Below are 25,737 nucleotides of genomic sequence, written 5' to 3'. Positions count from 1 at the left end.
AAATGACGTTCAGCTAATTGAAAAAAATCTTACCTTTAATTTGACGTTAAATTAATAGATATACCTTCATTACAGCCAGAGATATTTGTATTTTAGTTAAAAAAAAACTCGCATTTTTTAGATTCAGCGCACGATTTTACATGGGAAATAACCATCAGTGTTATTAGCAAAATTAAAAACTGTTTTTCATTTATGTCAGGATGATGTAAAATCTTGACTTAATAACTTACCTTACCTGACAAATCAGGCTAAGGCCTTGTTGTCCTCTGCTGTCCGAAGAAGTCGTCTCCACTCTACTCGATCAATGGTCACACTTCGCCAGCCCGTAGTCTGCGAAGGGTCTCTTGAATGTGATATGGCCGTAGACCGGATTTACTACTACTTGAAAATACGTCTTAGCTTGATGAGAGACAAACTTGGAATGGCATTTTATTTCAGACTATGAGAATACATTTATTTGTAGGTTGCTTCGATTATTCGTCGCTTGCTAGGTTTCTACCTCCAACACTCCTCCTCCACGAAAGAATCATGGCTGCATCTCGAAACCGCGTTTGCTTGATACGTTGAAGAGGCTTCGTCATCATGTCTGCAATCATTTCGTTTGTTGGAAGGTACTGTGGACTGATGATTCCTTGCTCCTTCAGTTGACGCACATAGTGGTACTTCGTGTCAACATGCTTCGAACGTCGCTCGCTGGAGTTGGATTCGAGTTGCTTGATGGCGCTCTGGTTGTCCTCGTTCACAGTAACCGGAAACTTGGTGTGGATTCCCAGATCGGCGAATAGTCGTAATATCCAGCATAACTCCTTGCAGCTCTCCGTTATAGCAACGTACTCGGCTTCCGAACTGCTCAATGTTACGCAATCTTGTTTCCTGGAACACCATCCAATCATACCACCTGCATACCGGATCAGGTAGCCTGTGGTTGACTTGCGATCTTTGGTGTCACCAGCCCAGTCGGCATCTACGTACACCTCCAATTGCGTGGAATCGGCTCCCAGGATTAGCTCGTGGTCAATAGTACCTTTTAAGTACCTCAGGATACGCTTCGCCTCCACCCAATCAGCCTGTGATGGGCAACTAGTTTTTCTCCCCAGGATTGAAACAGCTGCTGCAACATCAGGTCGAGTACACATGACCACGTACAACAACCCACCAATCAAGCTGGCATAGGGCAGTGGGATCTCCTCCTTTGGATGTAGGTGGCCTGGGTCCAATGGTATAGCGGATGGCTTCGCGTTTTCCAAACCGAATCTGGTCAGAAGCTTCTGGATGTAGGCTCTCTGACTTAGTGCAACGTGTTTCTTGGAACGGAAGACCTGGATACCAAGGAAGTGCTGGATATCCCCGAGCGACGTCACCGTGAAATATTGGTTCAGCTCATTAACGATGGCCTTGAAGTCGTTTTCAGTCTCGCATGCTATAATGAAATCGTGAACATATACAGCAATATAAGCGATTTTACCTCTGTTTTGCATGACGTAGAGACAACAATCGTTCTTGGACGGCTTGAACCCCATTTGTATCAGCGTTTTGTCCAATTTGTGGTTCCAAATACGGGCGGCTTGCTTCAACCCGTACAATCCTTTGCGAAGACAACAAACCACGTTTTCTGCATCCGCTGTGCATCCATGAGGCAACCGCATGTAGACGGGTTCTTGTAGCTCACCATTCAAGTACGCTGTCTTGACATCTGCATGTTTGATGAGAAGTTTCTTCTGGCAGGCGACGGAGAATAGTGTCCGGTACGTTGTTTGCTTCACCACGGGAGCAAAAACTTCGTCGTAGTCGACTCCATATTTCTGCGTAAACCCTGGAGCGACAAGCCGCGCCTTGTACCGGATGACCCTTCCATTCTCGTCCGTTTTCTTTTTGAAGATCCAGCGACATCCAATGGTTTTTTTACCAGCCGGCAGCATGGTCAACTCCCACACGTTGTTCTCGTACATCGATTGCAATTCATCCTGTATGGCTTGCTTCCACATGTCTTTCTCCGGACCAGTCACAGTTTCTTGATTGGTGCGCGGCTCGTCATTGTCGTGATGTGCAACCCGACTGTCGGCACAATAGCGTTGAGGTGGAATACCCTTCGTCACCCTGGTTGATAGTCGCTGTGTACCTACATCTTGCTCTACGTGGATTGGTAGCGGCTCCTCCTGTGACTCACCTCCATCGAGTGCTTCTGCTTCATCAGCATCTTCGTACAGGCTTTCATCCGAATGTTCGTGGAGATCTTCCTCTTCCATGATTTCACGATCGATTGCTGGTTCAGGTTGTCTCAGCTCCTCCGGTGTATCCGTCTCACTACGGTTTTGATTGAATAGCGATAACGGAAAGAATAACGTGCCTTCGTCCTCTGTGGAAATTTCCCCCTTGTCGATCATCGAAGGCAGGAATCGGGCATCCCGGCTAATCGTCACTTTGTTCGTCTTCATGCTGATGAAACGCCACGCTTTGTGTTGCAACGAGTAGCCGACAAAAGTAAGTTACCTTCTTGTACCTCAAACAGGGTCCGCAGGTCGCCTTCTACTGTCGATCCACCTTGCCCACTGCACGCCTCTTCTTCTTGTTCCTGTTGGGTTGCTTTCGAGAACCATTTTTACTGGTTCGCCGTCCGGCATTCTTACGACGGGCCCAGCCCACCGTATATGTCCTCCATATGACGCCTGGATGGTTCTTTCAGCAGCTGGTGCAATGCGCGCTTCATTCGCCTCCTCCACGTTCCGTCATCCATCTGCACTCCACCGTAGATGGTACGCAACGCCTTCCGTTCGAAAACACCACGAGCATAGTCCCGATCTCTTGGCCGTAGAGGACCACCGGTCTAATCGGTGTCTTGTAGATAGTCAACTTCGAGCGGCGGCGAATTTTATTCGACCGGAGCGTCCTCCGGAGTCCAAAGTAGGCACGATTCCCTGCCAAAGTGCGTCTTTGAATTTCTCTGCTGGTAGCATTTTCGGCGGTCACCAGTGAGCCCTAAGACACGAAATCGTTGACCACCTCGGTTTCGTCACCGTCAATCTGAACTCGGGATGGGAGGCTAACATTGCCTTCTCTAGAACCTCTGAAAGTTCCGGACGAAGTGAACCTTGGTCCTATGCCTCTTTCAGGACTTCCCCAAGAGTGGCGAAATAGGTGGAGGTGCCATACCCTTGCCTGAAGGCGTGCTGCCGATTACAGATGGCCGATGTTGTTGCTTGTTTTTTCTGTCGGTCCAAGTTCCATTCCCGTTGGCGACGATCTAAAAACAGCATTTGTAATCTTCATCCAATGCTTCCCAGTTTTCAGTGTAGCGCCAAATCCTTCCGACAAAAACTTGTTTTTGTTCATTGGTGGAGCAATTTGTAACACTAACACATTGATCACGACTGCAGCCAAATTTTTGCATGCGTTGCAGTGACCGCCACCTTAAAAGCAAATAACAGTTGAGTCGGTTACTTTTTTAAAAAAATACAGATCTCTCGGTAATTTTCGATTAACATATCGTTCTCACTATTACAGTTCTCCGGTAAAGTCGACTATAAATCAAGTAATGCACATCGGTAAACGTTACCAGCTAATTTTGCTGATCCAGTTTACAGATTTTTCGGTAATATTCTCGATTACCGAAAAAATTACCGACCGTTCAGCTGTTGATAATTCAATTCGGTAAATTAATTACCGAAGTAGGTGATTTTTTCTAGTGTGTATGTTCAAAATTTTGCTTGATTAGAGATTTTCAAATTCCCTGAGAATTCCGGTTTTTGCAAGATAAAATAAAATTTCCTGAAGATTCTAGCTTCGGCAGTCTTTTTAGGTAGTAGGCACCCTGAATACATTAGAAATTTCCAAAGGAAAGCTTAAACGCATTGCACGGAAATCATACAAGAATAATATGGCACTTAGTTCGAGATTTCTTTCCAATCTGATCTCATGGCAACTGCTGAACAAATTCCATAGGCATTAGACTGATGCAAAATTTGAAATTTTCGCTCCACAGTGTTAAACGGTTTCAAATCGGGTCCTGATTAGCCTCCGAAAGTTTAAACTCATTTGATAAGAAACTGACTTGGCACAAACCATTTGAAGTTTATATGGAAATTACTATAGGAAAACAAAACTTTTTGTTTATTGTCTTCTAACCTTTTTACATATTGTACTGTTAACAAATTCTATTACTATTCTTATGGGAATATTTATCAGCTACAACTTTGCAGAAAATCGTTTTTTCAGCGAAACGTCAAATTAAAAAGTTATTAATTGTTTAAAAGATTGATAATCTTATGGCAAGATTAAGCAACTGTATTGTGGGCAACACTGTATTCTGCAGTGTGACATAAAGGGTGATACGGTCAAAATTTGGTCAAGGGAAAACGCGTGTAAATCGGTGAAATCGTTTATTTAAAAAATCAAATTAAATTTCTTTTTCAAGTTCAATTAGTATAAAATTCAGGAAAAATATTCAGTTAGGCTTCCGCTTTTCCAAATCCGAATTGCCGGGCCTTACGCTTGACCCCTGCCATCAGATTTTGTACAGCCACCTTGTCCACCTTCTTCGCCGCAGAAAGCCAGTTTGCCTTGAACTGCTGCTCGCCCTTAGCAGTTTTTTTTTTGGTCTTCTTTAGGTTCCGCTTAACAATAGCCCAGTATTTCTCAATTGGGCGGAGCTCTGGCGTGTTGGGAGGGTTCTTGTCCTTGGGAACCACCTGCACGTTGTTGGCGGCGTACCACTCCATGGCCTTTTTACCGTAATGGCAAGATGCCAAATCCGGCCAAAACAGTACGGAACAACCGTATTTCTTCAGGAAAGGCAGCAGACGTTTATTCAAACACTCTTTCACGTAAATTTCTTGGTTGACAGTCCCGGAAGCTATGAAAATGCTGCTTTTCAAGCCACAGGTACAGATGGCTTGCCAAACCAGATATTTCTTTGCGAACTTTGACAGTTTCATGTGCTTGAAAACATCTGCTACCTTTCCCCTTCCTTTTGCCGTATAAAACTCCTGTCCCGGAAGCTGCTTGTAGTCGGCTTTGACGTAGGTTTCGTCGTCCATTACCACGCAGTCAAACTTCGTCAGCATCGTCGTGTACAGCCTCCGGGATCGCGCTTTGGCCGTCGTATTTTGTTTATCATCGCGATTTGGAGTCACTACCTTCTTGTAAGTCGATAGTCCGGCTCGTTTTTTGGCTCGATGCACGGTTGTAGACGATACACCCAGCTTATTTGCGGCATCTCGGAGAGAGAGGTTGGGGTTTCGCTTGAAACTGCCGGCAACTCTCTTTGTCGTCTCAGCGGCTTCCGGTTTTCGATTTCCCCCCGATCCAGACTTCCTGGCTGTCGACAAACGTTCCCCAAACACTTTAATTACATTTGTAACGGTTGATTTGGCAACTTTTAGCGATTTTGCCAATTTTGCGTGCGAGTAGCTCGGATTTTCGCGATGCGCGAGCAAAATTTTGATACGCTGCTCTTCTTGCTTGGACGGCATTTTGATAACTGAAGAGTGAATTCCAAAATCAAAATAGGAGCAACATTCTACACACACACACCTTCAAAATGAGGGGTGTTCAGGTTTTTTAAATGCAAAATTGAAAGAAATACGTCAAGTTGATATTGACCAAATTTTGACCGTATCACCCTTTAGTAGCCGTGATTTTTGACCTCTATTCTATGCGCCATAAACACCAATGTTGCCTGCTGAACAGTTGATTGAGCATAATTATAAGACATCAGTAGCTTGATTCATTAATAATGTTTGTTCCTTACATTTGATCGAAAAATGGATTTTCAACAAGTGCAGTTATCATTTTCTAAATTAGAGTGAACTGGTGAATTTTGAGATGGATATGAACCGAAATTATGGTTTCTCCATAGTAATTCCCATATAAACTTCAAATGGTTTGTGCCAAGTCAGTTTCTCACTAAATGAGTTCAAATTTTGGGAGGATAATCAAGGCCCAATTTGGAACCGTTTGGGCACACCGTGGGGCGAAAATTTCAAATTTTGCATCAGTCTAATAGGCATCCATAGGAAAGTTGTGGATCATTATTCAAACGTTCTCGGTAACCACGGAGAATGTATACATAATTTCCTGGTAGGTAATTAATATATTAACGAACAAACTGAATCTACTGGAAATGGTAAAAATATCTCAGGATCTTAACAGAAATTAGATAGCAATACGATCAACCCACTTTGTAAAATAATACGGCATTAAATTTCAACAGCGCTATGGGCACGTATTACAAGTTCCCAAGAAACAGCGACAAACCAATGGTAGTAGTCAATATTGTACGCAGCTCACGAAATGCTAATGATCACGGCAAACAAACAGAAAGATAAAAACAACGAAAAACGAGACAGACCTACTGAACGTCACACATAGACGGTAGGAATGTTTATGCATCAATTTTTGGGAGCTCCACCGGAGTTGGTGATTGGGAAAACTATGCTGCAAACAACAAGACCCAATCAGCAGTAGCATGCAGTAGATACATTTCTCTGGAATTCATTACGCGGAAATTTTCCCGCTACTATAAAATTAATTCGTGTGACTAGATCCAAACAAAGAATGCACCCTGATGAAGCCCGATAACCACCTTGACCAAACAAGATTGTGAAATAGAGCATTTGCCTCTTGGCTAATCAAGCATAAAAAAAACACAGAGACGTTCAACGATAGCAGTAATATAGATGTTTGTTATCTGTCAGTACGTGAGATTTGATGAGCCAGATTTGCGGCTCAAGAGTTAGGGCTGCCTTTGACTTTGGCGTATTTCTAGTTGATGGTATACAACACTGCGCTAAACTGAGGACAAAGACTTCACGAGTCATCTCTTCCAGGCTGACGTTATATGGTTAGGTTGTGATGATACCGACAGAAGGCTACGTGATACTATCGATAACAATCAGTAAGGACAAGTCACCTGTTTGTTGGAGCTGGTCAATCTCATTCGATGTGGAGATTACTGGTATCTTAGAAAGAGGAATTTGCTGTTGTTGCCATGGCATTTAGGAAGTTTTGTTAATTGGTTTTAATTACTTAAAATTCTATTTCTCTCACGCTCTGAATGGGCTAATTCCACGCGGTCTCTCGTCCCTTCAATCAATCAATGCTCTCGCTAATCGTATTATCATATTTCCTGTGAAAAAAGCTCTCTTCTATAAAAAAAAAATATATAACATATACCCATGAATGAAAATCCACCTGAAGTGTTATCGTCGATGTACGGGTGAAGCGACACAAATATGATACACCAGAAACACTTCTTATCTTATCACAGTCTTGCTCACGTTGTGTAGCACTATAATAGTCTGGAAACAAAAAAGAAGGCTATTCATCGACCACACTAACACAGCTACTTTACTTTCCAACATTCTTATCCGGAAACTTGATTCAGCAAATATTAGTCCACACATTGTAATTGAGACGGAGCCTTGCTAAACGATCGCAAGTACTCGTAACGTCAACAGTAGTGAAAGAAGCATCACTTGAGCTCGATTGAATTCCTAAGACTTCCGGAGGTGAATATGAACACATAAAAATCCCGGTGACATTGGTATTCCAAGCGCGTCGTTGATGAGCAATAAAAGTTTAATTTCAAACGATCCGTACTGCCCAATAAGTCGATTCTGCGTACGCATGATTTGTGGGGCCACTTCAGTCGGTATTGAACTCTACCAATTTAATTATTTGGCGCCGTCAAACGCGCAATACTGGTTGCATATTAAAATACCGTTTCCATAATATCCTCTGTTGTCTCTATTCTTTCCAGAACCGCACAAGCGATGAGCTACCAGTGCATACTGGTGCTCACGCTGTCGCTCCTGGCGACGAGCGTGAGTTTAGCGAATCCTGCCGCCGAGAAGGCCACTGCCAGCAGCAGTGCCTTGCCAAAGGCTCAGGATCCTATGTTCAACAAAATGCTCGCCGAGAAATCGGACATTCCGATGGCGCATGATCCCCGATTCAACAAGATGTACCCAGAGGTTGACTCCACGGAAAACCAAATCGATGACGAAGACAAGGACGCACTGCTGCCCAAGAAGCCTGCTTCCGATCTGAACCCTAAGTACTCCCAGCATGCGGCCGTTCTGAAGAAGCTCGAGAAGGAACAACAGCAGAAGCAACCGAAGGCGGAGTCTACCACCGTAGGTAAGTTCAGGTGACAACTCCCTAGTTATAACACTCAAACTACATAGAGACTGTCTTTCAGGAATTGTCCCCATCGACAACGCCGAGGAGAAGGATAGCTTCGACGACGATGATAGCTACGAAGATGAAGATCTTCTTCCTAACGAAGACATCAAGAATATCGTAAGTATCCCTAGCAATATTCACTTAATCGGTTTAAAACTGCTCATGTCAACTCTGGTATCCAAAGGACGAAGAAATTCTTCTACCACAAATCGAGGATCTCTCAGACCTCCCGCCCGCTCAACCCTATAAGGTTGAGTCCAAGGAAGTCGATGTCATTGAAGCAGTAAGTTTACTGTAACTTGGTCGATGTTGATCTATTTGTATTGCGTCCTTTCATCCTTCGTTGTTGATTACATTCCTCATTGCTGCTTTTCACGCACTCGCCTTCGAACATAGTTCTTAAGATCTAATTTACGTTGTACCACCAATAGAAAGAGGTCGTCACATCCCAAAAACCGACCACTAGCTCTACCACCGCTACTGCCCCGGTCTCAGTCAGCTCGACTGCTGCGCCCGATGAGGAGTACTATAATGACAATGATGAGGATAGCAGCGAGGAACTAGAGAACGAAAAGATCGATCCCCTAGCAATTCAAAAACTGCTCGCAAAGAATGCTGTAAGTCAGTCACTGCTTCCCATCCTTCGTTCTACACCCACATTCTACACTTCACCGAGACACTCCACCACAGAACATACCATAAACCCGCCCAAGCAAACTTAACCTTAATCTCTTACACTCAATTCCGCCCTTTCCCGCCAGCAGAAGTCTACCGAAGCCGCTCCAAAAACATCTACCATCACCGGTAAGCCGAAGCCAACCGGCAAAGCAAAGAGTTCGTCGACCACGGCCAAGTCTACGACTGGCGAAAACGAGATCCTGGATGAAATCGACGAGGACGACGAAGACTACATGTACAAGGACGAGTACGACGATGAAGATACCGGAGACGACAAGATCGATTTCGACGCCGTCAACAAGCTGCTGAGCCAAAAGAAGCAAAAGCAAAAGGAATCGACCACAGCCACCGGCAAGAAAAACGACAGCAAGAGTGCTGTAAGTCAGGTTCCGCTAACTACGTGTGTTCTCGGGGTCAAAATTTGGAACAAATTCTGGGTTCTGTTACTAATTATCGCTTCCTTTCTCTGTCGCAATATAATCCAACGTGTTCTCAATGCTTATAAATCATCAATCTGTGTTCATACAAAAACTCTAACGATATCATCATTTCATTTTCAGAGCCAAAACTACGCCGAGTACTACGACGAGGAAGACGACGACGATGACGATGACTACAACCTGGAGGAGCAAGTCCACCTGTGCCCACGAGATTGCATCTGTGAGCGTAACATGCACGCCTACCTGGTCGCGACCTGCAGCCGGCTGGACCTGGATACGCAAAAGTTCTCGCCATCAATCACCGATCTTCAAGTTCTTGATGTCGGTCCAAAATATCCGATCGTATTGAGTCCAGAGTTCTTCAAACAAATTGACCTGTCCCACGTAGTCTCGATCAAGATCAGCAACTGCACGATCGAGTACATCAGCCCGACTGCTTTCGCCGGTCTGGACGATCTGTACTCCGTCAATCTCACCAACTCAGGAATCGATATGCTCCATCCGGATACCTTTGCCAACAACACCAAGCTACGTCTGCTCACCCTATCCGGAAACGATCTAAGTCCCATGCAAAGCGTCAACTACAACACTCCGTACACGGAGTACATGCTGAAGGCTCCCTCTATCGAAGAGCTGGATATTTCCAAATGCAACCTGCAGGATCTACTGCCAACGGCATTCAATGAGCTGAAAAACATCATCTACATCAACCTGGCTGACAACAAGTTGCGAACCCTTCCGGAGGGCATCTTCGACAAGGTGGAAACGATCGAAGAACTGGACCTGTCGATGAACAACATCGCCGAACTGCCGAAGAACATCTTCAACAAGACGTCCCTGGCTATCCTACATCTGAAGTACAACCTGATCAGCAGCAACCTAGACTTTGTAACGACCGATCTGCAGAAGCTTGACCTAAGCTACTGCCAGATCCGCACCATCAACGGTCAGATGTTCAAGGGAATGGAAGGACTTACCAATCTGATCCTGAAGGGCAACCGCATCAAGAAGATCAATCAGATTGCTTTCACCTCATTGAAGAGCCTCCGCCAAATCGATCTGTCGCAGAACAATTTGGAACAGATTTCGTCTCTGACCTTCATCGGTAACAAAGACCTGGATATCATCAAATTGAATGACAATCCCCGTCTGAAGCAGCTTCCGGCTGAAGGATTCCAGAGCTCCTATGGAACATTCAATGCATACTTCCTGGACGTGTCCAACTGTGACATCTCCGAATTGGCCGACAATACCTTCAAGACGATGCCACAGCTGACCAGGTTGAATCTGGCCTGGAACAACTTGCAAACCGTTGGCGCAGCGGTGCTGAGCCCATTGGACAAGCTGATGGAACTGGACCTGAGCAATAACCTGATTACGGAACTGAGCGATGAGACCTTCCTGCAAAACAGGAATCTAAATAAGGTAAGCTATTCATACCGTCGTAGAATAAATGGAACGAGAATTCAAACATTGATATCCTTCTAGCTCAATCTGTCCGGAAACCAGATTTCCCGCCTGTCAGCGAAATTGTTCCTGCCACTGCAATACCTAAACCACCTGGATGTTAGTGACTGCGACCTGCGAACCATCTGGGAGTCATCCGCTCCGAACGTCAAGAGTGCCAAGGTTCTTCCCAACCTGAAGCTGCTGAACGCTTCCTACAACGAAATTTCCATCGTGTACGTTTCGGACCTGGAATCGATGGCCAGTCTTCGGGTACTGGACATAAAGAACAATTCGCTCAAGTGCAATCCGTACTTCAAAACGTTGATCAAATGGCTCGGAGTCAAGAAGGTATCTCTGGGAGACGCCAGCAAGGAACAGCGAACTCACGCCGAGTTGAATGCCTACATTACGGACAATTCTGCTCCACTGATCGAATGGAGCCAGTTTGCTCAGGAGATTTGTCAGACCGGTAAGAATGGTGCGGATTCGCCAGTACTAATCAAAGATACCGAGCAGGACGACGACGATGATGACGATGTCGCGGAAGATGAAACGGAAGATGATGATGAGTACTCGGACGAACAGATCACTGATGTGATCGATAGCCGAGACAACGCAAACGAGCTGTACGATGATGCCCTAGAGGATGATGACGAAGAAGACGAAATCATCGAAGCTGCCAACGGGGTGCAGAACTTTGGACAAGCTATCCTGACTGGTAATGGCAAATCCGAAGATCCATTAGAGGAGGAAGTACTCATTCTTGACGGCAACACTCTGCTGCAAATCAGTGGTCTTTGGCTGCCGATCTTCTGCATCGCCCTGGGCATTGTAGTGATTTGCCTCGCCGTCAATAGGATCTTCGCGATCATGATGAGGAAACGAGGCGAACGCTACCGCCAGGCGCTGCTGGCTTCCAAGAACTCGATCGTCTACCAGAAACTGACGGAAGACATTACGGCGCCCAAAACACCCAAGGTGCACCGGTACGCTCCGATTCAGCAGGTCTAACGTTGAGACCTTGTCCTTCTCCTTCGTAGAACTACTTAACATCAAACAGCCACGCAAGCTTCCGAGCGGTCGTTCCCCGGCGGAGGACCTTCTTCCAAGCGCTGCAAGAAAAGATTTCCAGTCCTTCCAAACTACAACAGTCAGCTATTTACGATTTTTTTTTGTAACAAATTATATTAGTAGTAAGGTATCAGAGTACTTATAGCGAGAGGATAAAGTGAGCAAACATAAGCAGCAGTAATTGTATTTATTAAGTTTTTTCTTTTCACTTAAAACGCAAAAAATAGTAGATGTGCACTGATATCTTTTAACAGGACAAAACCCCCAACAAACAGACAATTAACGGTCACCGATTAGAATCTTGGAAGACGTATAAAGTGTGCTTTTTTTTGTTGAACATTCCGTTGTATACCAATTTACTGAGAATATTTTCCCTGATGTTTCACGTTACTCTTCATGTTTCCTCCTATTTACCCTCACAAGAAGAAGCAATTCCGCTCCAATTTTCGTTCCGGACTATATATACATATTTATACACATAGGCATATCGAACCACCAAAACGAAAATTTATAGAAGCTCACACCATCGGTGAGCAGATCAAAGGATGAAGATTATAGTAATAATGATATAGACAAAAGTATTAATACTTCCACCATGTGCCATTGGATAAAGAAACACAACTCAGCAAACACCACACACATACAGAGATAACAATGGAAGAATTGAATAAAGAAATTTGGATTTCCCTAACCCTGCGGTCTTGTTTGGCTTGACGGAGAAGTATAAAAAATACAGAAAACATGGCCAAATGTATTGCAAAGAAACCTATTGGTGAGAGCCTGGAGCATAGTCTGTCTGGAAACAAAAACGAAAACTTGAGTGTATTATTTTTTTCTCTTTAAATTATTGTGGAACCATTTTACAACTGATAACAATTTGTCGTTTGTTTTGATAAAATAAAGCGGTTTTATCAAACTCACAGGCATGACTCATTTTGTTGATTGATTTACATTAAAAGAAAATCCATGCTTTCTGTGTGTTATCAGAAGCCGCACAGTATAGTAAAGCCTTTGTTTCTGGCGCGCAGAATAGAGAACAATAATCAAGGCTTCAATGTCAGATTGCTGAATAAAGTATTGCCAACAAAACAGCTGCTTGATCATGCCATAAGATTACCAATCTCTTAAACAATTAATAATTATTCAATTTATTTTTAGTGTTTATATGCTGAAACACTATCTTACGCAAAGTTATAGTCGAGAAAATTTCCCGTTAGAATAGCTATAGAAGTTTTTAACAGTGCAATATGGAAAAGGCTAGAAGACAATGAACAACAAACCTGGTTTTACTATAGTAATTTCCATATAAACTTCAAATGGTTTGCACCCAGTCAGTTTCTTACCAAATGAGTTCAACTTTTGGAAGGCTAATCAGGATCCAATTTTCCAACCGTTTGAGCAATGTAGAGCGAAAATTTCAAATGTTGCATCAGTCTAGTGTACATAGGTATACGATTGTTCTTGCATTTATACGTCTGCGCTCCTGAAAATCTGCACTAGAGAAGATTATAGGCTGTAAACTCGTTCAATTTGTTCTTCCTCGCAAAATATCAACCTGCCCGAACAACTGTGAGCGCCGTTTGAATCCCTCCTCAGGATTCATAATGGAAATACCGAGGGAAATACAGTGAGCAAATACAGGCTAAATAGCGTAAAGTCTAAGATCTAAAAAAACCAACATCTTTAAATTTCGAATTCCAAGTTTCAAGTTCATGATCTTGAACATTTTCAAAGCACTAGAATCTTAAAAACATACCGAAGCTCGGCATTACGAATACTTCTGTTAATTTTGGAATTTGAAAACTTCTCATGGTTCAGAATCTCGGAAATTTCTCCATGTTCAAAATATTTTAAAATAAATCTACCAGAGTTTTGAAGTTTTTCTTAATCCAAGATCATAAACATTCTGAACATGAAATCTCAAAATTTATCAAATTATTACACTTTTCCAAATCCTGGATCTTGTTTATTTTATGTCGAATATAAAATTCTTTGATGGAATCATCCTGAAATCCTTGGAAATCTATGCAGGATTTCTTCAGAATTTTCTAAAGAATTTGCTTGAAACATCTAAATATACCCTCAGAGTTCATCTTAGACCTCTTTGTGGTATTTATTTATATGTATCTTATAATTTGTTCCATTTTTTTTCGGGACCTTACACTACTGCGACCAGTAAATTGATCTATTGTAGTATATCCCGTGTCCTTAGTTTAGTGCATGTCGTATTACTCCATCACTATTGAGAAATGATGAAGTATTATTTGATTTTTTTTACAGTTGCCACTCTTGCATTTATCGCAAGGATCCGACTCTAATTGAAAGGTCCCGCTATTTATACCCTTCGGAGTGTTGAAACACCCTCCAAAGGCGCGCCCCTTTGTCAGTCAAAACTGGATTCCTTAGCAACAAAATTAAGGTATGACACCGATAATGACCATGCATCAGAACCCTAGTCTAAACCACTTCAAACTAGGGAACAACGAATAGAAGATTATGAATCACATAGATGAAGACAACTAACTCATTTTTTTCCTTGTTTCAAGATCATCCTCGGTAGACAAAGCCGAGTCTTGTCACTATCAACAAGGCATAAAAAGTAACAAGGACTAAGATGTGTCCCTTGGATTACTGAAAAATCCTGTTCCCCTAGTTTGAAGTAGCAAGGACTAGGAATCGGTGGTAGATCTTACATCCCGTCACGTACCACGAAAAGGTGATCTACCCACGTTACGGGGCAATTTGCTCCATAGTACTCTTGAAAATCATCTGCAGAAAACTAAATGAATTCAATCTGTAATGCTCTTCAAATTATTAATAATGTATGCAGTATTACCTAGGAATTCCTCGGAGATCTCTCTGGAAAATGCACTTGAAATTTTTCTCAGTATTGACTTTGCATTTTCCAGAAATTCCTTTGGAATGTTTCTAGGAATTCATTTTTAGTTCTACTCAGGACTTCCTATAATTCTTTTAAATGCTCCTCAGAATTCCATTGGAGCTCTCCTTTGAAATCTTTAAAAAAAAATATGACCGGAACATGCTTGCAAATCCTTTAAAAAATTGTTGGAATCATTCTCGGAATTCAATTCCCATTAAATTTTCCTCTGAATTACGTTAAAATGCTCCCCAGTAAGAAATCCTTTGGAATTATACTCAGAATTTCCAATGAATTCATTTTAGAGTGCCGTTTGAATTTTACTCCTTCCCTTGGAATTCTACACGGCGAATGAGAGCGACCCAACTTTGAGTTTAGCTCACTCATAATCGCCAAAAGTGCAGGAACTCAGCGATGAGTAAATTTGTCTCATGGTTTCCTGCGGAAAACCTAAAAAATCTGTCGTAAAACAAGGAAATTGACGTAAATTTTATTCAGTCTCGGAGTAGTACCATTAGACTGAGTGAATCCAATCTTTACTTTTCTCAAATTCGGGAATGTTTCCCTGGAAAATCCTGGGAAAACATGAGGCTAATTTACTCATCGCTGAGTTCCTGCACTTTATGTGATTTATGAGTTGACTAAACTCAAATTTGGGTCGTTCTCATTCGCCGTGTACTCATTTTGAAAGTTCCCTAAGAATTCGTTTGCAGTGAAGTAACAAATTCCATAGATTTCTCGTTAAAAATTATTTGGAATTCAAGTCAGAACTTTACTGGAATTCATTTCCGAGTTTTTTTGAAGTTCTCCTGGAATTATTTTCATATTTTATTGAAATCTACCTTTAAGCATGCTCCCGTAGTATTCTCCGAAAATTCCCATGGAATTATGCCCCAGATTATTTTTCTCCCTGAAACTTCTTGCAATTATACTCAAAATTACGTTGAAATTCTTCTTTAAATTTCCTTAGAGTCCTCTTGACAATTCCTTAGGAATTACTTAAGAAATTCCTATGAATTTTCTTTAAAAATCCACTCGAATCTTAATCAAGGTTTACTTGGAAATCTACTTATAACTACCTTGGTATTCAAGTTTCACTTAGGATCTGGAGTTCCTCAAGACTACCTTAAAAGCAGATTGCACAGTTCTTCGCAGAACTTCCTTGGAATGAGTTCCATAGAAATTATCATCAAATTTCATGAGCCGTAAAAAAATGCAAAGTCTTTAATCCTAATGCTTTTCAAATCTCTTGGAATTACCTAGGAAAATACACAATTTCCAACATAATTATTATATGTGTCTTCGTTCCAGGTTCTTGAAAGTTTGTCCAAGTACAAGTATTGTTAAGCCACGAATTTCAATTTTTTTTATCAAATTTAAAATTTGTGAAAAATATCCATATTCCAAAATTCTTAACAAAAAAAACAATTCAACCCTCTGAATTTTTTAAAATTTATTTTGTTACTGAAGATAAATCCGCTCAGGATCTATTAAGTTCAATGAGTGAAAGAAAATAACAAGGAAAGTTAGTTTTTTTGCATAATAAAATGTGCTATATTCTTTATAAAAAATCCTTTGAAAGAGAATTTTAAAATTCCTTGTGTATTGATGAAATTCTCATGAGAATTCCAGGTTTTTCCACGAAAAGTAAAATGCTTGAAATGATTCCCAAAATTACGTTGGAATTACTTAGAGTCCTCTTCAGAAATTCCTATGATTTTTTTTTAATCCATTCGAATCTTAATCAAAGTTTACTTGGCAATCTACTTATAACTACCTTGGTATTCAAGTTTCACTTAGGATCTGGAGTTCCACAAGATTATCTTGAAAGCAGATTGCACTTGATATTTTCCTCGCAGTTCACAATGCACACTGGGCCAGAAATGCAATCTAGCAGAGCAAAATTAATAACTCCGAAACGAAGAATTTCCGCGACTTGGTGTCTTCCGCAAAGTTTCGCATCATAATAAGAACCATCTATTGACATAAACAAATAGTTCAAAACTCTTCCGCAAAGATGGCGCCACAATCTAACTTCTTTCTCTGACGATTTGGAGACTTGATGTCTTCGGCAAAGTTGTTTGCCTTGACTAAATAAACAACTCTTTTGAAGACGTAAAATTTCCACAGCCTACTGATTCGGAGTTATATGGAGTTAAAAAAAAATGTCGAAAATATGCTTTTTTCTTTCTGTTTTGGTTTTTTGCTGACAACCATATAATGTTATATTTTTCTCTTACTCAAATGCATTAAATAAATAACTTTTGTGAAGAAAAATACTGGTTAAAGCTTCAAATTTTAAAGATATTGTTGAAAAACCGAAAAAAACAACAATTTTTGATTTTTAATATCTCCCAAAGCGCAAAAAATCGCAACCTGACATTTTCAGCAAAAATTAAGCAATACTCGATAAACAAAATATAAAAAATTGAGAGAGGTATATTTTGGTGTTTTTGAGATTTCATCTTTCATCATCATTCTTTGCAATGTTCTAGAAAGTTGCAGAACGATCAATTTGCGGCACCTTTGCTGAAGACACCAAACTTCCATCTCTTACGGTTCATGAGTTATGATTTTTTTTAACAAACAAGTTGGGGTGGCTCCTGAAAAATTGGTTTTCTATGAATATCTTTTCGTACGTTCATTTCTCGTAAAACAAATGTTCTAGACACTTTTAGAACTTTCAATGAAAAATATTTTTGCTGAAGCAACTAAGTTACTATGTTTTTTTAATGGAAAGTTAGAGGCGATTTTCTTCAAAAAAAAAACTGTCATTTTTTTAATTGTCAATATCTCTAAAAGGAGCAAACCGATTTTAAAGTTTTTAATTCCATTCAAAAGATCAATATTTTATTCATTTACGGTGATAAAACTGCGAGAGCGATTTGGGACCATTGTGCAGTTCTTCCCAGAACTCCCTTGAAATGAGTTCCATAGAAATTATCATCAAATGTCATGAGCCGTAAAAAATATGCAAAGTCTTTAATCCTAATGCTTTTCAAATCTCTTGGTAAATACCTAGGAAAATACTCAATTTCCAACATTATTAATATGTGTCTTCCTTCCAGGTTCTTGAAAATTTGTCCAAGTACAAGTATTTTCAAGCCACAATTTTCAATTTTTTTTTATCAAATTTCAAATTTGTCAAAAATATCCATATTCCAAAATTCCAAACAAAAAACCAATTCAATCCACTGAATTTTTAAAATTTATTTTGTTACTGAAGATAAATCCGCTCAGGATCTATTAAGTTCAATGAGTGAAAGAAAATAACAAGGAAAGTTAGTTTTTTGCATAATAAAATGTGTTATATTCTTTAAAAAATCCTTTTAAAGAGAATTTTAAAATTCTCGGTGTAATGATGAAATTCCCTTGAGAATTCCAGGTTTTTCCAGGAAAAATAAAATTCTATGAGGATTCCCGGTTTTCCAGGATTTTTTTTCAGGGTGTATGTTAACCCTAAATGAATACAATCGTTTCTTCTTCTTCTTCTTCTTCTTCTTCTTCTTCTTATTCTCCGTCTTCTTCTTCTCCGTCTTCTTCTTCTCCGTCTTCTTCTTCTCCGTCTTCTTATTCTCCGTCTTCTTATTCTCCGTCTTCTTCTTCTCCGTCTTCTTCTTCTCCGTCTTCTTCTTCTCCGTCTTCTTCTTCTCCGTCTTCTTCTTCTCCGTCTTCTTCTTCTCCGTCTTCTTCTTCTCCGTCTTCTTCTTCTCCGTCTTCTTCTTCTCCGTCTTCTTCTTCTCCGTCTTCTTCTTCTCCGTCTTCTTCTTCTTCTTCTTCTTCTTCTTCTTCTTCTACTTCTTCTTCTTATTCCTGACATAAGCTGGAATAATTGTTGACGATTTGATGGGATAGGCTTATTTATCTTTCTATTATTCGCTGGTTATTCTCTTTTTCAAATTAGCTTAAAAATAATTTTCCGGAATGCGGCCTAATAACCGTTCGGCCCAATGACCGTTCGGCCTAATAACTCAGCATCCGCCCTAATAATTCAATATAACCTGATTGATACATCTCATAGGTCCTGGTATACATTAAAGGTATGGAACATTTCCCCGAAACACCAGGAACATGTTTGGGTCCTGGGTACTCAATATGACCACCAGTTATCATGTTTTTAAAGTTCCTTCGATTTTAACATCAACATAACAGAATTTGACATATCGAGTTAAAGAATCGAAATAACACTATATAGATCATCAACCAAAGAAGGCAGCGGCCTGTAGAAATATAGACTTATGGAGAGTACGATACATGCAAAAATGAAGGGACCGCATCCCAAGTAACAATTTTGGTTTTATGAGGGTTCTGTAGACCATGATGTAGGTTTATAGAATGCTATAAAACCTCGATAAAACCTGCAATGTTACTGTCAAGTTCAAGAAAATATCGATTTATAGAATATCGAGTTGTGGAGAGTTAATTGTATATGAACTACACCATGCACAAACTGTCGGAACTGTCAACGGCAACCAAACAGTTTTATGATGTTTTTCTACACACTAAAAAAATCTGAATTTTACTGGTGATGTAAACATTCATGCATGCAAACATTCATGCATGTAAACTTCCTTTTCACGTAAACTAGCAGCTTGCAAGAAATGTTGCAAACAAAGGTGGAAAGTTGCATACAATATATGGAATATTGCATGACATGTCTCATAAATTTACACGATTTATAATGTAAATTTGTATGATTTATGACGTTCCATTTATGTGCATCATAGTAACGGAAATTTACACTACTTTTTTTTAGCTGTGTATAGTTAAACAGGAATTCAGAAGTCGTCAGATACAAAGTTGTAGGATTGCATTTTCAGGAAAAAAAAAAACAAAAAAAATACACGCTGAAAGCCAATTTTGGTCTAAACATGAAAAAAATGATAAAAACTTCAATAGCCAAACAAAATACATCTTTAAGACTTTTAAACTTCCATTTATGTGGAAGCCTATCAAAAATGCTAACTTTAATGATACTGGACACAATGGACACATTAAAATTGACATGCATCGTAGAACATCAACTTTAAAAAAAAAATGTTTTTATGTTTGCAGAAAACAGTTACTCCAAATAATCGTTCTAAATTTGATTTTTTTTTTAATACTTTTTGTAAAGTTTAGTATTTTTGAGAATTGCAAGCTTTATTGCAATAAACAAAAAATTCAAAATCTGCTGTTTAATTTTTAAGCAGTTTTTTTTTTACTTTTGACCAAAATTTTTAGATTTTTTCAAACTATATTTTGTTTTAGAAAAGGTAATTCAGTTTCTTACAACTTTGTCTCAGACGTTATTTCGATTAGATTAGCCGTTTTCATGCCAGTGTTTATTGAACTGACGAACACGTTACCCTAGCAGCTAGTAATGTTCCACTGTACGGTCAAACACTGGGTGCGATGGATGTCAACGTCGAGATGATTTCCACTGCCGCATCACAACTCAAGTCGTCCTTCAATCCAGGACCCGATGGCGTTCCATCCGTATTCCTGAAAAAGCATATAGCCAGCCCATGCTTCACCAATTTCGATTGTCCATCTCAAGTGGTACATTTCCATCTTGTTGGAAATTCTCACATATGTTTCCTATCCACAAAAAGGGCAGCAAACGGGATGTGGACAATTATCGTGGAATTACGTCGTTGAGTGCAGTTTCGAAGTTATTCGAGTTAGTTATCATGGAGCCTCTACTCTCTCATTGTAAGCAGTATCTAAGTGGTGATCAATACGGCTTCACTTCCGGTCGTTCTACTTCCACAAATCTGCTGTGTTTGACATCGTATCTTACGGAAAGCATGGCAGAGAGGACTCAAACAGACGTCATATACACCGACTTGTCAGCTGCCTTCGATAAGCTAAACCATGCCATCGCGATTGCCAAGTTGCATAGACTTGGGGTCAGCGGCAACCTCTTGCGATGGTTTCGTTCATATCTCACTGATCGGCAACTGATGGTTGCCATTGGTGACAACCGGTCCAATATCTATCTAGCTACGTCAGGAATACCTCAAGGAAGTCACTTGGGACCTTTGATTTTCTTACTCTACTTCAATGACGTGAACTTGGTCATCGAAGGCCCACGACTATCGTATGCAGACGATCTTAAAATCTACCTACGAATCCGCTCGATTGATGGTGGTTAACCCCACTAAGTGTTCAGTGATCACTTTTACTCGGAAGAAAGAACCAATCACATTTGAATACAAACTTATCGGCACTGTAATCGACCGTGTGAACCATGTGAAAGATCTGGGTGTTATTCTGGATTCTCAACTTACGTACAAGCAGCACATCTCGTACGTTGTCGACGACATTGGGTCTAGGACATTGGGATTTATCTTCAGGATAGCAAAGAATTTCTCCGATATCTACTGTTTGAAGTCACTGTACTGTTCCTTGGTGCGATCCATTCTGGAATATTGTTCTGTGGTCTGGAGTCCAAACTACAACAATGGTGCTGAGAGAGTTGAGTCCGTTCAACGCCGTTTTCTTCGATTCGCTCTGCGGAAGCTGCCTTGGAGAGACCCATTTCATCTGCCCAGCTATGAAAGTCGTTGCCAGCTGATTGATCTGGAGCCTCTCTGAACTAGAAGAGACACCTCTAGGGCCCTGTTCATTGCGGACACTTTACAAAGGTAGAATTGATTGCAATGCAATCTTGGGGCAAGTCAACATTAACGTCCAACCCCGTGCGCTACGTAACAACGTTATGCTGAGATTGCCACTTCAGCGCACAAACTATGGCATGAACGGTGCAATAGGTGGGCTGCAACGAGTGTTCAATCGAGTCTCGGGCATCTTCGATTTCCATATGCCTCGACAGCTGCTACGAAGATACTTCTCATCGTGCTTTTCTGGCACAGTTAACCGTGAATGATTGTGTGTTTTATTAACAATTGTGTAAAGCTCCATGGAAGAGATACAATATGAAATTCATTAATTTTTTCGCACCTTGGCGTGGTTTTGCTCCCATCGAAAAACACACCGTTATTTTTTTTATGCAGGATTACGTCTTTCGGCAACATGTTGGGGGTGCAATTTCAAAAAACCAAAATCGACCGCTTAACGAAAAGTGGTCAGGTTTTGACCACTTATAACTCTGTCAATAGCGGCTGGATTTTAATTATAAACAAGTCAATCGATTGGACATTTTTCAAATGAACGTTTTATCAATTTTCAATAGGTTACTATTGAAAATTACACAAATGTCCAACTGTTGCAATGGTGATCAAAATTATCACCGATTGCCTGTCTGCGTCTTTCCTAACACAGATTCGAATCGAATTCCATCCAGTCTCGCCGAACGCTGCTTATTCAATCACCGTGTTTGGTGGTGTCCACTGTCGTTTTCAGCAGCAGCAACAGCAGTGCTTTCGGCACGTGGTGTTGAACATTGTTCTCTAGTGCACAACGAAAGGCTGCCCGCAAGCAGTGAGCTGCAGCCCACATGAGCGTTCATTCACCGAATAAGGAGGAAGAAGCCGAACCGCTCCTGATCGAATTCAGTAGCTCTTCGTGAGTCGCTGTGGGCCATCCATGCCTTTGCGGAATATACGTTCTTCTTTGAGGCTGTTCATAAGCCACGAGGACACTTTAGAGGGGAGGGGCAAATCCATGGTCCATACAAATTCTAAAAAAAATGTATGCATGATTGTTAGACTGATGCAAAATTTGAAATTTTCGCTCCACATCGTTTGATTTCAAAACGGGTCCTGATATGCTTCCGAAAGTTTAAACTCATTTGATAAGAAACTGACATGGCACAAACCGTTTAAAGTTTATATGGAATTTACTATGGGAAAACAAAACTTTTTGTTCATTGTCTTCTAGCCTTTTTACATATTGTACTGTGAACAAATTATATTGCTATTCTTATAGGAATTTTTATCAGCTACAACTTTGCAGAAAACCGTTTTTCAGCGAAACGTCAAACTAAAAAGTTTATAATTGTTTAAGAGATTGATAATCTTACGGCAAGATTGAGCAACTGTATTGTGGGCAATACGGTACTCTGCGTGTGACATAGTAGCCATGATTTTTGTCCTCTATTTTACGCGCCATAAACACCAATGTTGCCTGCTGAATAGTTGATTGAGCATAATCATGAGACATCAGTGACTTTAATCATTAATAATTTTTGTTCCTTACATTTGATCGAAAAGTGGTTTTAACAAAGTTGTAGCTGAGAATTTTTTTAACAAGCTCAGTTATCATTTTCTAAAGTAGAGTGAACTGGTGAATTTTAAGATAGATATGAACCGAAATTATGGTTTCTCCATAATAATTCCCATATAAACTTCAAATGGTTTGTGCCAAGTCAGTTTTTCACTAAATGAGTTCAAATTTTGGGAGGCTAATCAGGACACAATTTGGAACCGTTTAAGCACTGTGGAGTCAGTCTAATGATTGTCCATGCAGGGGGTGGGAGGAGGTGGTTTGGTCCAAAAGCTCTCAACCTGTCAACATGGACTGTGGACAGCCCTTTACAGATAAATTAATCCTAAACAAGACTAAAGTAAATGTTGTATGAGCGGTAATTGATACTCGTCAGATTTGCAGTGTACCACTAACCGCTCAATAAAGTAAAAGCACTGTGGTTCTCAAGAAACTTTGTTTGTAATGTCGGCCTAAATGCCCCTAATTTGGACCCATACATAAATTCAGCAATCGACTAAATTTTCAATAGCGACCAAAAATATTCATTGGTACCGTCCCAATGACGCGTTTAGCTAGATTAAATTGATAAATAGCAGATTTTTAGCGATGGGCCCAGTCTTAGATCCATAAATCAACACTAGAGCCATTTCCCCTACATATTGCAATTGATTCGAAAAATAGCCCTTTTTACAAAAATGAAAGGTATATGGAGCATGCGCGTAGACTGGTAAATTGATGGTACACAGTTAAACATATGTTCAAAACATAGAACGTTACTTAAGTGGTAAATAAAGGTCGCTTTCACGTGCTCCATTCAAATAATTTATTTCGTTAGAATTCGACATTTTATTCAAACCACAAGACAGCCAAGCAAACATAATCAATCTACGGTTGATGTCTTTACTATCAGTCGACATCGAATAAGCTTTTCTCATACATATGTACCTACGAAGAAATCCGCAGACCCAAAGTGAACATTCATACGCATACCGATACATGCAAGCGCATAAATAAGTATACGCTGTGCGTATGAATTAAATTCAAACAAAAACATACCATCTATGTGTGGTAGCAGGTCGACCAAGCTGAAAACAGCTGAGTCGAACTTTGGATTGATAAGCAAGTGTAGACATTAAATTGAGTTATCTATACGAAGTTTCGTCCATTTTTGCATTTCAAAATGATACCTAGGGGCAGGATTTCTTCGCTGATGAAAGTCATCTCAAGTGGATCGTAAGTGGCAAGATTGCTATGCAATTTTACAAATTGTGCTTACAGATTTCTATTTCCATTCAGATGCAGCTGCCCGGCTCATTCGCGATCATCGACCAGCGCTATGGATGTGCTAGCCGAAAAAGAATACGCGTTCGAAGTAACATTCATCCAAATGCGCGTCATTGGTTGATTGTTTTTACAAAAAGGATTTTCTTTTTCTTTTTCAGATGTCATCTTCAACGATTCGCTACGGACCGGGAGTCAGCAAAGAACTGGGGCATGATTTGCAAAACATGAACGCGAAAAATGTTTGCGTTGTAACGGACAGAAATGTGGCAAAGCTCAGTTCGGTGAAGACGGCTTTCGATTCCTTGGCACGTTGTGGCATCCAATACCAGGTTTATGATGAAACGCGGGTTGAGCCTACTGATAGCAGGTGATTTCTGCTAGTTTAGGATGATGAGCAATTAAGATTTTAATAAAATTTCCAGTTTGATCCACGCAGCTGAGTACGCCCGTAGGAATAACTTTGATGCCTTTGTTGCCATTGGGGGTGGATCGGTGATCGATACGTGCAAGGTGGCCAACCTGTTCGGTGCCGATCGGGAGGCAGAATTCCTTGATTACGTTAATGCACCGATCGGTCAAGCGAAGGAAGTCACTGTGAAGCTGAAACCGCTAATTGCTGTTCCGACCACGGCCGGAACGGGTTCCGAAACCACAGGGGTAGCCATATTCGATTACAAACCGCTTCACGCTAAAACCGGCATTTCCAGTAAGCATTTGCGGCCTCAACTGGGACTGGTCGACCCTCTACACACCTTGAGCCAACCGGAGAAAGTGGCTGCCTATTGTGGCTTCGATGTGTTTTGTCACGCTCTGGAAAGTTTCACTGCGATTCCCTACACGGAACGTGGGCCAGCTCCGAAGAATCCCAGTCTTCGTCCTCCGTATCAAGGAAGCAATCCGATCTCGGACGTTTGGGCTCGGTTCGCGCTGAAGATCATTCGGGAAAACTTCTCATCGGCGGTGTTTAATCAGGACGATCTGAAGGCTCGATCCAACATGCACCTAGCTTCTACAATGGCAGGTGTGGGATTCGGGAATGCTGGAGTTCACCTGTGCCATGGGCTGTCCTATCCGATTTCAGGACACGTGAGGAACTTTATTCCCGCAGGATATGACGACGATCATCCGATCGTACCACATGGCTTGTCGGTGGTGATGACAGCTCCGGCAGTTTTCAAATTTACCGGGGCTACTTGCCCGGAGCGCCATCTGGAAGCAGCAGAGATACTTGGAGCGGATATTTCAAAGGTACTGATTTGAATAATTTTGACATATTGGACTATTTTTAGTTTGTTGTACATTCCAGGCAAAACGAGAAGACGCTGGTGCAATCCTTTCGGACGTAGTTCGTCAGTACATGTACGATCTGAAGGTAGAAAATGGACTAGGCTCGCTAGGATTCAACCGAAACGATATTCCAAGTCTGGTCAAAGGTACGCTACCGCAGGAGAGGATCACCAAACTGGCACCACGAGCCCAAACGGAAGAAGATTTAGCTGGGCTGTTTGAAAACTCAATGACCGTCTACTAAAAAACCATTATACATATATTCAATTAACTAAGAACCATGCGTTTCCTTTGCAAAATAGCGAATTTGTTCGTCAA

The 25,737-nt window shown here is 40.9% G+C and overlaps 2 protein-coding genes across 9 annotated transcripts in view; both read left to right on the top strand.

Annotated features, from left to right (window-relative positions):
• The window catches only part of Gp150, a 91,963-nt gene extending 79,224 nt beyond the window's left edge, over window positions 1–12,739 (top strand). For 2 of the 8 annotated variants that reach the window (XM_065224625.1, XM_065224627.1), the window contains 7 exons: window positions 7,757–8,136; window positions 8,198–8,298; window positions 8,366–8,464; window positions 8,613–8,798; window positions 8,943–9,236; window positions 9,420–10,724; window positions 10,788–12,739. In XM_065224625.1, coding sequence (XP_065080697.1) covers window positions 7,770–8,136; window positions 8,198–8,298; window positions 8,366–8,464; window positions 8,613–8,798; window positions 8,943–9,236; window positions 9,420–10,724; window positions 10,788–11,759 — 3,324 coding nt within the window. In that variant the 5' untranslated portion in view covers window positions 7,757–7,769 and the 3' untranslated portion in view covers window positions 11,760–12,739. Of the gene's footprint in view, window positions 1–7,486; window positions 7,506–7,756; window positions 8,137–8,197; window positions 8,299–8,365; window positions 8,465–8,612; window positions 8,799–8,942; window positions 9,237–9,419; window positions 10,725–10,787 lie in introns of those variants that run through there. The other 6 variants (XM_065224626.1, XM_065224628.1, XM_065224630.1 and 3 more) reach the window with 6 other exon arrangements.
• An 11,186-nt stretch (window positions 12,740–23,925) lies between these two features.
• On the top strand, window positions 23,926–25,737 carry T3dh (Type III alcohol dehydrogenase). Its single transcript, XM_065224592.1, has 5 exons — window positions 23,926–24,081; window positions 24,145–24,220; window positions 24,291–24,499; window positions 24,555–25,380; window positions 25,439–25,737. Exons 1-5 carry the CDS (start codon window positions 24,029–24,031, stop codon window positions 25,661–25,663), a joined length of 1,389 nt encoding a protein of 462 aa, XP_065080664.1. The 5' UTR covers window positions 23,926–24,028; the 3' UTR covers window positions 25,664–25,737.

This window comes from Ochlerotatus camptorhynchus, unplaced genomic scaffold, assembly GCF_037179485.1.
Source record: "Ochlerotatus camptorhynchus isolate MF236.1 unplaced genomic scaffold, CSIRO-AGI_Acam_v1.1 ptg000213l, whole genome shotgun sequence".
In the NCBI taxonomy this organism is placed as follows: domain Eukaryota; kingdom Metazoa; phylum Arthropoda; class Insecta; order Diptera; family Culicidae; genus Ochlerotatus; species Ochlerotatus camptorhynchus.
This window is presented reverse-complemented; position numbering and strand designations above follow the sequence as displayed.